At 37.2% G+C, this 14,231-nt stretch overlaps 2 protein-coding genes across 4 annotated transcripts; one reads left to right on the top strand and one right to left on the bottom strand.

Moving 5' to 3' along the window:
* Positions 1–432: 432 nt before the first annotated feature.
* Positions 433–6,118, top strand: LOC107783150 (uncharacterized). Of its 3 annotated transcripts, none has more exons than XM_075221441.1 (9): positions 433–651; positions 751–871; positions 1,598–1,706; positions 1,858–1,993; positions 2,562–2,613; positions 2,699–2,845; positions 2,940–3,051; positions 3,908–4,004; positions 5,254–6,118. In XM_075221441.1, exons 1-9 carry the CDS (start codon positions 503–505, stop codon positions 5,711–5,713), a joined length of 1,383 nt encoding a protein of 460 aa, XP_075077542.1. In that variant the 5' UTR covers positions 433–502; the 3' UTR covers positions 5,714–6,118. The 3 variants fall into 3 exon arrangements, with proteins under 3 accessions (XP_075077542.1, XP_016459608.2, XP_016459609.2); XM_016604122.2 differs by having other exon boundaries at positions 435–651; positions 3,878–4,004; XM_016604123.2 differs by having other exon boundaries at positions 438–651; positions 751–808; positions 3,878–4,004.
* Positions 6,119–7,303: 1,185 nt separating this feature from the next.
* On the bottom strand, positions 7,304–13,481 carry LOC107783148 (ATPase 8, plasma membrane-type). The gene is given in 15 exon segments (NM_001325356.1): positions 7,304–7,670; positions 8,253–8,431; positions 8,525–8,707; positions 8,910–9,083; positions 9,167–9,681; positions 9,768–10,077; positions 10,172–10,276; positions 10,357–10,479; positions 10,570–10,689; positions 10,793–11,119; positions 11,230–11,544; positions 11,855–11,992; positions 12,086–12,184; positions 12,434–12,553; positions 13,237–13,481. Coding segments are annotated over 15 exon segments (2,856 nt in total). The 5' UTR covers positions 13,288–13,481; the 3' UTR covers positions 7,304–7,573.
* Between the last annotated feature and the right edge of the window lie 750 nt (positions 13,482–14,231).

Genomic DNA, 14,231 nt, shown 5'->3' with positions numbered 1-14,231 from the left:
TAGCGCGTTTGGCCAAGCTGCAAAAATCAGCTTATTTTGATAATTGCTTTTTTTCAAAAGTGCTTTTCTCAAAAGTACTTTTGGTGAGAAGCAGTTTGTGTTTGGCTAATTAGTTTGCAAAGCACTTCTGAGTAGTAATTAGTGTTTGACCAAGCTTTAAAAAACTGATTTTAAGTGTATTTTTTCTCAAAAGTGTTTCTCAAAAAGTGCTTTTGGAGGGAATCTACTTTTTGCTTCTCCAAAACTGCTTCTCATCAAAACCACTTTTTTTCCTTCCAAAAGCTTGGCCAAACACCTCAATTTTTGGCCAAAAATGCTTTTGGCAAAAAAAAAAAAAGAAGCACTTTTAGCCAAAAAAAAGTTTGGCCAAACAGGCTATAAATGAATTATCCGTTTTCATAACCCGATATGCTGAAATACAAATTCGGGTTAACGGGTTTTCTTAAACCTTAGCTACCTGCAACAAGACACTATTACCAAATACCTCTACTAGAGGTTAACAATGGCGCTTATAATCCAAAATCCAGCTGTATTTTCTATGAAATTATCAACTAGTTTTGGCCTTTTTCATTCTTCTCCCAAAATTGTGTCTTCATCTTCTTCCTTCTTCTCTGTCCGTTGCTATTCTGCTGTTTCACAAAGACCCCTCAGGTTAGATACTAAGCTAATGTAGAACTGTACATTACACTGCCTTTTAATCTTTTATTCTTTTTTTCTGAATTGGTGTTTTGTTTGGATTCTATTATTCAGATATGCAGTTCTTGGTGCTGGATTTGCTGGGTTGTCTGTTGCTTGGCATTTGTTGCAAGTAATCCCCCCCCCCCGCGCGCGCCCCACCACTTTGTCTTTACGTACATTTCTTGCCTATGCAGTATGTCGTAGTAGAGTTCAAATTTTTCTGTTAATCCTCTTGATAGAATTGGATTTTGCATAGGGTTTAAGTTGTATACACAGTAAAGAATTTTTCTTGTGGTATTAGGTGAGGTTAGCTGATTACATGTAATTGTATATAATAAGTGGGTTAATAACCTGAGAGAAAAGGTAAGCAACCTGTAAAAAAGAATCTTTGCAGTGGTACACTTGCATAAAACCAACACTATGTCGACCTTGAACTAGCATAGCGTTGTAAAATTTTTAGGCATCTTGCCCCGGGAAAGGCTACATCTAGTACCGGATGGATGATTTGGACGACACACCCCAGTTTTTTTTTTCAATCGTGGAAACTGGAGAACCAGAAATAGTAGGATTGATTCTCATAATAATAATAATATAAATAAGTATGTCAAAGTGTTGTTGCAAAAATTATCGAATTCAAAGTAAATATCAGCTATAAGGCTCGATATATATATATATATATATATATATATATATACCCGAGGTGAAGAGAGCTCAAGGGCTGTGTTAAAACGAATGAAGAACGCTGACTGTCTAGTAAATCTTTATACTGTCAGCGTATATAACTTCAATCCATTGACAAGTTAGTTTTATACCTATAAGTTTTAATGCTAAGTTACTCATGGAAGCTTCTTTTTTCTTTTTAGTTCAATTGTTATAGGCAACTAAATACAACCTGCATCTTTTAATTTATGTTTTGCAGCAAAGTAGTGAGGAATTGAATTTACGCATAGACATATATGATGAAGTTGGCATTGGTGGAGGTGCATCTGGAATGTCTGGTGGACTCCTTCATCCCTACTCTCCCAAAGGTGGATGTGAACTCTTTTAATAGGAAGAGACAACTCACTTGGGCTTCAGGGTTCTTCCTTCAAATTAGTTCCTTACACTGTCTCAGCATTTTGATCGCGTAAAGAAAAAAGAAGTTATTTTTTTGAAATAATCCCAACTCAAAATTTGCAGTTAAGCTTCTGTGGCGAGGAGAAGAATGCTGGAAAGAAAGTTTAAAGCTTCTAAATATTGCTGAGGATGCTCGATCTTTAGACATGGGAAAGCCGGAAACTGTAGCAAAAGAAGGTGACTTTATAGTCAGGAGAAGGTTAGTAGTGTAAATCATGTTATACATAAGTTGCTAAGATGCCTTAATATATGCTTTTGGGTATAAATGGAAGTGAATTAGAATTCTTTTTAAAAAATGGTGATACCTTTTTCTTTGATGGTAAGCGTTTCAGTTTAAATAACTGACTGGAAAAAAGGTAAGTCTAAATAATTTTGCTTCCAACAAGTAAAGTAAAAGAAAGGGGAAGGTATTCTCTGTTGCATCCTGTTTTTACTCACTTCCCTTGCGAAATCCAATTTGTCTTTAGTATCACATGTGGCATATTCCATTAACAAATCCCTCGTTAGTGTAGTTTGTACTTAGTATTATCTGCCAATTTACTATGTAGCCGTGATTGAACTGCAGCAGTTTAGCTGAGCGTATAAGTGAACCTTTTCTTTCTTTAAATATTTTCACTACCATAAGTTGAAAAACTAACATGTACAGTTCTACACTTTAGGCAGACGGATGCTTTAACTGCAGCATCTTTTGTTCCTTCATTATGCTTGTATTATGTTTGTATCCATCTTTTTACTGTCTAAACAAATTGATTTGTGATGACTAACAGTGGAATCGTGAGACCAGCGCTCTCTGTGAAGAATATGGACGTGATGAATGATGTGAGTACATCAAATTTTTACATGGAACAAGAAACTTATATGTAACTTCATGATTGTGGGAATGTGTCTTCTTGTCCTTGACTAGAATACTCAAAACTGCATTGCCAGCTGCAGAATAGAGTCGATTCACAAGGATGCTGCGCAGAAGCTTGTACCCGGTTTGTGTGTGCCTCTGGACTTGGCATTCCATATGCGTGAAGCTGTGAATGTTCATCCTCAGAATTATCTTGAGGTCTGGAGGGAGAAGTCCTGATGACTATAGAACTCTGAACTTGTCTCTGTTCCTTTATTTCATTAAGGTCTTTTTACTTTTGAATATCTTTCAGGCTCTCTATTTAGCCTGCAAAACTTTTGTGGAATCCAAGTGCAGTTCGGACATTTCATATAGAGAATTATATTTGCACAAGAAATCGGTTCATAATCTTCTAGAATTAGCAGGTATTTTATTGAATCGCCTTAGCTTCCTTGGATTCCAACTGTAGCTTTGTATCACCAGAAAGAATGTAGCCAAGAAGTGGTTTATCATATACTAGTGAAGTAGCAAAACGAACATTTCACCTTTAAATTTTTTTTTTCTTTTCTAAAAAAGAAATATCCTGTTGAAAATAAATTTAAGAGCTTGCAACCTCCACTCTCTAGATGAGCTATTTACTTGCTAGTTGCTTCATACAACAGAAAAAAGGGGCAGCCCGGTGCACAACACATAGGGGTGTGATGTAGACAACTTACCCTAATGTAAGCTTTAATGGCTGCTTCCACAGCTCGAACCCCGTGACCTATAGGTCACACGGACACAACTTAACTGTTGCTTCATACAACAGAATGGGTAAAAATTAATTAAATTTCTTCTCTTTTGTTCAATGTGAAGGGGTTATGTAAGCTAACTGGGAATGTTGCATTATCATCCACTTTCCTTGCTTCCTAAACAATTCAGGGAATTAACTTTGCTGCTTCTCTTTGTACTCCTCAAAGGTATTGTTAAGACTTAGACTTCTCAATGAGCACCTTTATCTTGTGTAGGGTCTAGTCTAGGTCGGAGTTGGATTTTTGACCTATCATAGGTTTTCTTTAGGCAGAATGCGCTAGTGGTTAAAGCAAACTGACCAGTTATTTAGGTGATTTATTTTTTTGTGGTCCTGTCTAATTCTGGTGATTAGCATGTTCTTGTCTGGTGAGTATGATGGTAGAATGATCAATTACTTTAGGTGAACTTTTTTGTTTTGTGATCTTGTCAAAATTCTAGTGATCATCATATTCTTTTCAGGTGAATATGACGCAGTGATCGTATGTCTAGGTGCTAGTGCAGCTTTTCTGCCTGAGTTCTCCGGAAGGCTTCCATTGAGGACGTGTAGAGGTGTTATTGCTCACCTGCAGCTCCCTGATCACATCAGGTACATGTCTGTAACTCCCATATCAAGCAGAATTTCTCTCTCTTTTTCTTTTTCAATTTGATATGACACTGAGCTTAAAGAAAGAAGTGATGATTCATATAGCCGACTCCAGCTTGTTTGGGATTGAGGCGCAATTGTTGTTTTTCTTTTGTTTTCAAATATGGTAAATTGTTCTTACCATTGATAATTTTGGAATACACACTTTGCTCAATGATGCACATCATTGTTTAAATATCCTCAATTCGACTAATGTGTCCATTTACATGCAATCTCCTTTGGTCTTAGTATGGGAACTTGGGGGTGTCTTAATATCTTTATAGCATCTCTTACATGAATATATCTACAGTGTCGATCGGATTCCCTCATTTTTTATGATTTGCTAAATATTACAAAAAAATATGATATTGAATAACTTATGTAGTTTTCCCATGTATCATGAATATATTCTTTGGAAATGAAGTGACATTTTTATGGATAATACTGAAATATCCTATCTTTAAATATCTTGATATGATTTACATTAGCCTCTCTTTAGTGTACATTAGACTTTGCTGTACAATTAGCCTCCATGATTGTGATAGGCTAATTTTACTTACTTCCCCATTTTCGTGAACCCTGTATTTCATTCCATAGAGCAACGACTGTCAAATAGTGATTTACAAGGGTTTCTCAAAAGCATGTGTTGTTGTTGTCTCTACCCTCCGGGGTAGGGGTAAGGTCTGCGTACATATTACCCTCCCCAGACCCCACTTGTGGGATTATACTGGGTCGTCGTTGTTGTTGTTGTTGTCTCAAAAGCATGGACACAATTTAGACTATTATCCCACCGATAAAAAAAAAACAGACTATTACAACCCCAAAAAGGTAATCCATAGCTAAAACTGCCAAGTGGGTGAAATTCAGCTGACTCGGACTTTCTACGTGAAGCTATTCCAGCTCCTTGTGTCCCTTTATTATTCTTTCTAGATAAGAAAATACACAGTAATCTGCATTTTTTGGGAGGACTGAGAGTTTATTTTGCTTTGATTTCTAACATGAGGGACTTGGGCTCAAGCCTAGATCAATCTTCAACCTATTATAATGTTCCAACCATCCTCCGTCTTTCTCCAAAAAACCTTTTTGATGTGTCCTTTCTTTTTCTCTTTTATTTTTAGTATTTAAGGCACATAATTCTTGGTTCAAACTTTTTTAACGTCCATTGCCTCCAACATGCAACTTATTAGAAGTATTTCTGCATGATAAATTTCAGAGAGGATTATTCAGACGACAGTCCTTCCATCCTTTCAGATGCATGGCTTGCTGTCCAAGGACCTCGAACGTTGTATTTGGGGTCAACGTGGGAATGGAAATCGAGGAATTATTCCAGGCATGTCCCAGAAGAAGAAGCTTATAAAGCTCTTGAAGAGTTACTGCCAAAGGCATCTGCTGTATATCCAGCAATAAAAGATTGGACCGTAACAGGAGCATGTGCAGGGCTAAGGGCAATGCCACCACTCACTGCAGAAGGATCACCTCCACTCTTGGGTTGTATAGATGAATTCATTGGTTGTCGGAGCAAGTGTAAGTACTGGTTATTTACAGGCCTTGGTTCCAGGGGTTTGTTCTACCATGCTTGGCTTGGAAAACTAATGGCAAAGGCTGTTCTTTCATGTAATGAAGACTTGATACCCTCTGAACTAACATCATGGAAGCATCGAGTGAAGCAGTAGGAGAAGAGATTGCCAAATGTCCTCATTATTATTTTATTAAATAATATTGGACCAGAATAGGCTTAAATGGAGCGACAAGGACAGTATGATTCATGTAGCCGACCCCAAACTTGCTTGGGATTGAAGCATTGTAGTAGTTCTTAATGGACGTGCTTAATGAAGCGATATGGATGGTGAGAAATCATATAGTTGACCAGAAACTTATTTGAAATTGAGGTGTAATAGTTGTTGTGGCTAATGGTCTCTCCAACAAGTTCACTTCCTTTCTAGTGGGAAATGATAGTCTTGCTTTATTGTAACAACAAATTTTTTAATGTAAATGTGTATTAATGTAATGGTAGGTTGTTGGGTGGCTAAGAGAATAGAGAAAGCTAATTACTTTATGTTTTATATGGTGCAAAAGCATATCTGGTTTTGTTTCTGGTTTTGTAATCCTTGTTAGTCACATCTAACTTGCTTGGAATTGAGGCGTAGTTGTTATTGTATTGTGCAAAAGCACAAAAGATGTAACTAAAGCTTAGAACTTTTAATAATGATGTAGTGTAGTATTTATGTCTTAGTCAGAGGGCTTTTTAGCAAGTAAAATCAGAAGTTTTTATTTTTATATTTGAAGATCAGCAGTATATTAGTCATATAAGAGAGAATGTTTTGATCTATATTACATGTCAACTATGAGTGCTTCACCCTAAATAAAGTTTGATACTACCTAGGAATAATAGAGTTTAAACACAATTTTGTGAATTGAAAACAAATGGATGTCTATTATTTCTTAGAAAGCCTTGGAACCAAAATTATTGCTTTTATTAACTTGCTTCAAATAATTTGGGATCAAGGTGGAGTTGATTGGTTAATTAATCTTTTTCTCTTTTTTTTTTTGGCGAAGATAAAAGAGTTCTAACACCTGGAAATCCCGAAGCAAAGCCCGTATTCTTTCTAAAGCCTTTATTCTTAACATGACGGATATTGAATAAAAGGACGTCCGAGAAAACTAGTAAATAAAGGGTGCCTGTGTTGTGGTTTTGAATTCCTTGGCTTGTGTTCTAATAGTAACCATAGGAAGAAAGCGGGAAGCATAAAGGAAAGACGCCCAAAGGTTATGTTAAAAGAGATGGTTATGAGACAGCGAGGCCAAAAATTGCAAGCTTCTTTAATTTTCTTTGCAAGATTTATTTATAATATTCTTCATCTTTATTTTGTTCTACTTTCTTTCTTTTTTAAAAGAAATTCTTCCCCTCTCACTTCTCTTTGCTGTATTTCCTTGTTTGTTTAGTTGAAAAAAAAAAGCAAAATTATGCATGACAACATGCACATTGAAGCTATAAATAGTATTATTATAAGTAGGTTATTTCTATATTAGTATTCACAATAACCTTACAAACTACATTATTACATTATCATTTTCAATCCTACTACTTATACCTAACCACATGTTTTTTCATTGCTTTTCTTGTCAATCTACTCCCTTTATCTCCATCACCTCTCATTAATTGGTTTGCAGCCACACACACACACAAAAAAAAGCAACATTGCTATAGAGGAACTCCATTTGCAACAAAAAGTAATTCAAAAAATTGTGGAGACAGAGATTTGTTCTAAGCAAATAAAATAACATACATTGTATAGATAACATACATTGTATAGATAGGATAAATAACAATAAAGATAAAAAGTAACTACTACTTACAATTTTTTATTTTTTATTTTCTTCTATAGATAACTATCAATACTCAAGATTTTTTTTAAATACACAGCTAGCCCTTGTTCTTCAACCAAACAATATCCTCATCCAACATAGTGCCAGCTGAAAAATGTCCTTCCTTATATGGGAAAAAATGAAAGTTGATTTGATTTGCAGCTTCTTTAGACAGTATAGTGTTGTTGGATGGTTTCAATATCTAGTCCCTTTAGCTTGACCACTGATTCAACATGTCCCTTTAGAGTGTGTAGCTCTCTCAACCTGCAATAACATAGTTCTTGTAAGTATAGGTTTGTGTCACTCAAAACAATTTATCATAGTAATTTCACATCAATAGGTCCTTGGAGCAGCGGTCAAGTTGTGTTCGTGTGACCTATAGGTCAGGGGTTCGAGCCGGCCTACATCACACCCTTTTGGGGGTGCGGCTCTTCCCTGGACCCTTCGTGAATGTGGGATGCTTTGTGCACTGGGCTGCCCTTGGAGCAACGGTCAAGTTGTCTCCGTGTGACCTATAGATCACGGGTTCGAGCCATGTAATCAGCCACTAATGCTTGCATTAGGCTGCCTACATCACACCCTTTTGGGGGTGCGGCTCTTCCCTGGACCCTTCGTGAATGTGGGATGCTTTGTGCACTGGGCTGCCCTTGGAGCAACGGTCAAGTTGTCTCCGTGTGACCTATAGGTCAAGGGTTCAAGCCTTGGAATCAGCCACTAATACTTGCATTAGGCTGCCTACATCACCCTCTTGGGGTGAGGCCCTTCCCTGGACGTTGCGTGAATGCAGAACGCTTTGTGCAATAGGCTGCCCTTTTTACTATAACATCTATGATATTGTTCATATACCTTGCAACTTCAGCACGACGTTTAGCCTGCTCAGCAATCTCGGATAGTTCCCTGTAGTTCTTGTCATTGAATAGGCCAGTGTTTTCAGGTGTCTGCAGACCGTGAAGTGTACGTTGAGCTAAAGCCCATTGTGCTTCCCTTTCACCCCTTCCATAGTCTTTCTTGGTTGTGAAGGCAGTCTGATATATTCAAGAAATGATATTACTAATTAGTCAAGAATAGAATTCAATGTAAAATGTTCATGTTATGGCAATTTGTGTGCTTGCTTTTACCTTGTTCTGGATCATTGAATCCCATGCCCTTCCACTTAAAGCGAAACGGATGATGAATTTAAGAATATCAAGAGGGATATAGGTAATAATTGTGTAGATCCAGATAACTGCTGCCCATCCCCAACCAACTCCCTTGATCCTGGCAAATTCCCAGTTTGCATATACAGCGAGCACGGTAGCAACCTGGAAAAAATGGGAGAAAATTATGAATTTCAGGTAGCCACATATTGAAAACCAACAACAACAAACCCACTGTAATCCCATAATGTAGAGTCGGGGGGTGTACGTAGACCTTACCCCTACCTTCGAGAAGGTAGAGAGGTTGTTTCCGATAGAACAACACATTGAAAACCAAGTCAAGTAATTCATTTTTCAAGATCCTTACCAATTGAGCGGCAAAGAAAGCACCGACAAGCATAAGGCCAGGGCGTTCAACGAATGACCAACTTCTTGATCTGGTCACAAAGATGAGAGCTTGACTAATAATGCTCACTTGAAGGTATAGTGCAGCTGTAAGCTCAGTTGGAGAGTTTCTGATTGATCTAACATGGAAGTTTTCCTGCACATATATGATAAAATTTGTTAGTTTATTTCATGTTATGTTTTCATTTTTTGTTTAAGTTTAGGGGGAGAATAACATACAGAGAAGAAATCAGTGTCAGCTGCAAGGTAGAAGAACACAACAGTCATGATCGCTTGGTAGGTTCCGAGGACAACACCAGTGGCAAAGATTTCTTTGAGTTTCCACGAATCGGGCAATGGAGATGGTTTCACCCTGTCCTTAGAGATGGTCATGATAGTTCCATCATTGAGTATGGCAATGATAAGGACCATGAATGGCGAGAAGTCGAACTTCCAGATAAGGGCAATGAGCATGAATCCCATAACGACACGGATTGTGATGGAAACTGCATAGATGGTGTAGTTCTTCATCCTCTGGAAGATGGCTCTGCTCGTCAACACAGCACTCACGATAACACTAAGACCTGGTTCAGTCAAGACGATATCAGATGCGCTCCTGGCAGCGTCTGTTGCATCATCCACAGCTATACCAATGTCTGCCTTCTTTAGTGCTGGTGCGTCGTTCACTCCATCTCCTGTCATACCGCAGATATGGTTTCTTTCTTGGAGCTTCTTCACAATCTCATATTTATGCTCTACACAAAATCAAACCTTTTTATGTTAGTTCTTTTGCCTAAACTTTTCTATGTTGTAGTTCAATGATAGTACTACTAATATTTACCTGGGAAGACTCCGGCAAAACCATCTGCCTTTTCAATGAGCTCATCGACAGGAATTGAAGCAATGGCTGCATCTTTGTGCTCTCCAAGAAGAGCTGAAGAAGGATACATGTTGGTTCCCATGCCAAGCCTACGGGCAGTTTCCTTACCGATGGCGAGCTGGTCACCAGTGATCATCTTAACATTAACACCAAGATCAAGAGCTTTGCGGATTGTTTCAGCACTGTCATGCCTTGGAGGATCAAAAAGGGGCAGAAGGCCAACGAATTCCCAAGGTGAACCATCGCTTTCCTTGCTCTTCTCTGGTACAGTCTGCATAAATATCACATATTCATGCTTAGTTAACGACAATCAATAATATGACGCACTTATACAAACAGAGTTATCTAACAGTATGTTAGTTTACCTGTCTAGCCACAGCCAAGGAACGAAGACCACGGTTGGCATAGCTGTCGATGATATCTAAGGACTTCTTCCTGATATCTCCTTTGAGCTCACAAAGTTCAATAATCTGGGAAAGGGTAACGACAGATGAGATGCCGAACACTGGAAATACATGAAATGAAGGCAAATATAGAAACACTATCGTACTTGCTCAGGAGCTCCTTTGCTAGCCCTGTGCCAGTTTCCTTTGTCATCAATATATGTAATTGCTGTGCGCTTTTCAACCGGATTGAAAGGTAAGAAATGAACTTCTTGGATGCCTGCTCTTGCCTGCAAAGTTACAAGAAGCATATAATGCCATTTTACAATTTCTTGGAATAGTGAAAAAACTACTAATATCACCATGATAAAATATATTACCTCCTTGGGATCGCCCAACATGTTAACGATGCAAGCATCGATAGCATCCTGGTTTTCAACCCTAGAAGCCCTAGCAGCAAGTAACATGACGGTATCCTTGTCCGCATCTTTAGGGAAAACCTACAACCACCAACAACCATTGATAACGTTTTCGCCTTCATATTTCCTCAAATATAACCATAATAATCACGAAAAGAGGTACAACGTTGTCCTGATTACCAACCTCAATCAAATTTTTGTCAACGGTGAGCTTGTTGAGGGTGAGGGTACCGGTCTTGTCACTGCAAAGAACATCCATACCAGCCATTTCCTCAATAGCAGTCATCCTCTTTGTAATGGCACCTTGTTGTGCAAGCCTATGAGATCCAATAGCCATTGTCACAGACAAGACTGTTGGCATGGCAATTGGGATACCTCCGATAAGCAACACAAGCAAGTTGTCAATTCCATCTCTATATTTACGCCTCTGAATCGGGTACATAACCACAATCTCAATCACCATTCCCACAGCAATGGAGCAGATACAGAAGTTACCAATGGCAGTCAACACCTGATCATCAAAATCCAGCCAAAGTTCAGAATCCCAAATCATAATCTTTTTCTCAAGAATTAAGTGAATCTTTAACTTCAGATCACAAACCATTAGTTATTTTATTTTACCTTTTGGAAATGACCAACTTGGTTTGTGCTATCTACAAGATGAGCAGCCTTTCCAAAGAAGGTGTGAACACCAGTAGCGATGACTACTGCCTCGATTTCTCCTTGCTTGACAGTGGAACCAGAGAAAACCTCAGCACCAGGGAACTTTGTCACTGGTAAGGACTCACCAGTGAGTGCAGCCTGATCAATCTTGAGGGGATCACCCTCAAGAAGACGAGCATCGGCTGGGACGATATCTCCCAACTTGATACTAATAAGATCACCTGGTACCAAGATTGAGGCATCCTCCTCTGACCATTTTCCATCTCTCAAAATCTGGAATTAAGCCACATATTTTTCAAAGATTAAGATCAATATCATCATAGCACATTGAGAAATCAATAGAGGATCAGAGGCGGATCCAGAATCTAACTCTATAGGTTCAATCTTTAAGATTCTTAGCATTGAACCAGCGTATCTCACACGGATCATAGATATATACGCGAAAATCATTAAAAATATCAACAAATATTAAATCTTGAAGCCATTGTTGCAAAAGTCCAGTGAGTTCAGCGATGAAAACATAAACATTGAACTCATTAAGTCTAAATCTTATATCTGCTCGTAAAAATGAATTATGGGATACCTTAGTTTTGGGAGCAAGATTAGCCATAAGGGCAGCTGCAGCATTTCCTGCATTATTTTCCTCAATAAAACTGATAGTAGAGTTGATTACGAGCAATACAGTGATACCAACGAAATCTGGCCAATCCGGTGCCTTGCCCTGCATTTGTTTCAAGATTTCTCCATTACCAATTATGCACTAATAAATCTTCTTAATATAAAAACTAAGTATATAAGTTAATAACGTAATTACTCCTCCATTGGCCAAAGCAATGGCCATAATAGCAGCTGATTCCATAACCCATGAGAGAGGATTCCACATAAACCCCAAGAATTTGAGAAACTTGTTCTCCTACAATAAATAAACATAGGTTATTATTATTGCTCAAATTCAAGATATAAACAAATTAGAATATGAAGATGCAGGATGTCACGGTTCGAGCCGTGGAAATAGTCTCTTGCAAACATGCAGGGTAAGGCTGCATACAATAGACCCTTGTGGTCCAGCCCTTTCCCAGAGCCCGCATGTAGCGGGGAAGCTTAGTGCACGAGACTACCCGTAGAATGTGAAGATTATTAATGAACAAAAAAAAAAAACTACCTTTTTCTCTTCAAGTTTGTTGGGGCCAAATATTTGGAGCCTTGTTTTGCCCTCTTCAGATGATAATCCTTCTTTGCTACATTTTAGCTGCTGAAACACTTCCTCCACCGGAATGTTTTCCTACACACATTCATTCAATATATTATTTTCAACTGCTTAATTAAAAATAACTAATCTGTGATAACAAATTAAAATTACACTAATAATATAAAAAATCTTTACACTATTATTATAAGTGTCCGCGACGTATAATATATGGTCTACGTGACATGCCCCCTAATGCATGGTATCTGCAACATATAATATATGGTCTACGTGACATGCCCCCTAATGCATGACATGCCTCTTAATGCATGGTGTCCGCGACGTATAATATATGGTCTACGTGACATGCCCCTAATGCATGATGTACTCTTTACAATATATGGTTTATGTAACATGCTCCCTAATGCATGGTATCTGCAACATATAATATATGGTCTACGTGACATGCCCCCTAATGCATACTATTTCCCTAGGTAAGTGTTTGTGCATGTATAATATGTGGTCTACGTGACATGCATATTATTAGAGCCAGTTTTAACTAAATTTCTTGCTTTTGACTCGAACTATGTAAGTATTTAATTATGCAAAAAAAATTAAAATATAATACATATATGATCAAATTCATTTTAAACTCACTAACTCTAGAAACTGAATTAGCTTTTGCTCCTAATGCAAAGTATTTCGAGTAAAAAAAAATCAAGAAAATGAAAATATACAAGGGGAAAAAAGAGATGAGGAGAATTAGAGAAGTAACTTACAAGGTCAACTTGCTCATTTTTAATATCTTCTAATGATAAATTAGACGCCATGATGATAATTTAATAAGAGGAACCAAGAGAAGGAAAATTAGTATTTTTTTCACCACATGAGAAAAAACAAGAAAGACTAAAAATCTTTCTTGTTAATAAAAAATAAATGGAGAGAGACTTATTTGCAGAATTGCTCTGTCTCTCCCCTTATTCTTTTTTGTTTATTTTACTTTTTCACTTTTCTTGGAATCTCCAAATACACAAAACGCCTGTTTCTACTCCCTCTTTCAATCCCCTTAAGTATTTATAAGGCTCGGGTGTTGAAAGAGAGAGAATTATTAATGTTTGCTTATTTGAAACCTCTACCATTCATTTATATACAACCATATAATTTATGTCTATAAAAAAGGAGACACCATTCAATTATTCTTTGAATGTCTGATTTCCTTTTCTCCCTTAAAAGTTGGATCACCATACAACAATTTCTTTTTTTGCTCTTTTTTTGTACTATTTTTTTGGAAAATTTGACTCGCCTTACAACAATTTTCGTTGGAAAAGTTTGACTCAATTTATTCCACTACAAATAACTACTATATTATTTTATAAATTATTTTTGGTCTGCTATTGATAATACATAGAAGAAAGGGAAAATACTTGTTTTTAATTTGGATTTATTCATATACAACTATAATGTAAAGAACTTTTTATACTATCAATGATTTTAATACGTTTTAACATGTATTTTTATCATATTTTTCATGTTACTAATTTTACTTATTATGAACTATTATTGGTAATTATTTTTTAGATGACACGGTAGAGTAAAAAAATCTTTTACACTACCAACATATGGCTATCAATATTTGGAAGTTCCTGGACACTTGAATGGTTATATCTTTTCCATTTGAAGTCAGGAGCTCGCTGGAGAATGGAGGCCGTATTATCTTTTAAAGTTGTTAAAGTCAGGAGCTCGCCTGAAGAACGGAGGTGTTACATTTTAAGAA

The sequence above is a fragment of the Nicotiana tabacum genome, chromosome 9, assembly GCF_000715075.1.
Source record: "Nicotiana tabacum cultivar K326 chromosome 9, ASM71507v2, whole genome shotgun sequence".
NCBI lineage: Eukaryota > Viridiplantae > Streptophyta > Magnoliopsida > Solanales > Solanaceae > Nicotiana > Nicotiana tabacum.
The sequence above is the reverse complement of the archived record's forward strand: the minus strand, read 5'-3'. Positions and strand labels throughout refer to the sequence as shown.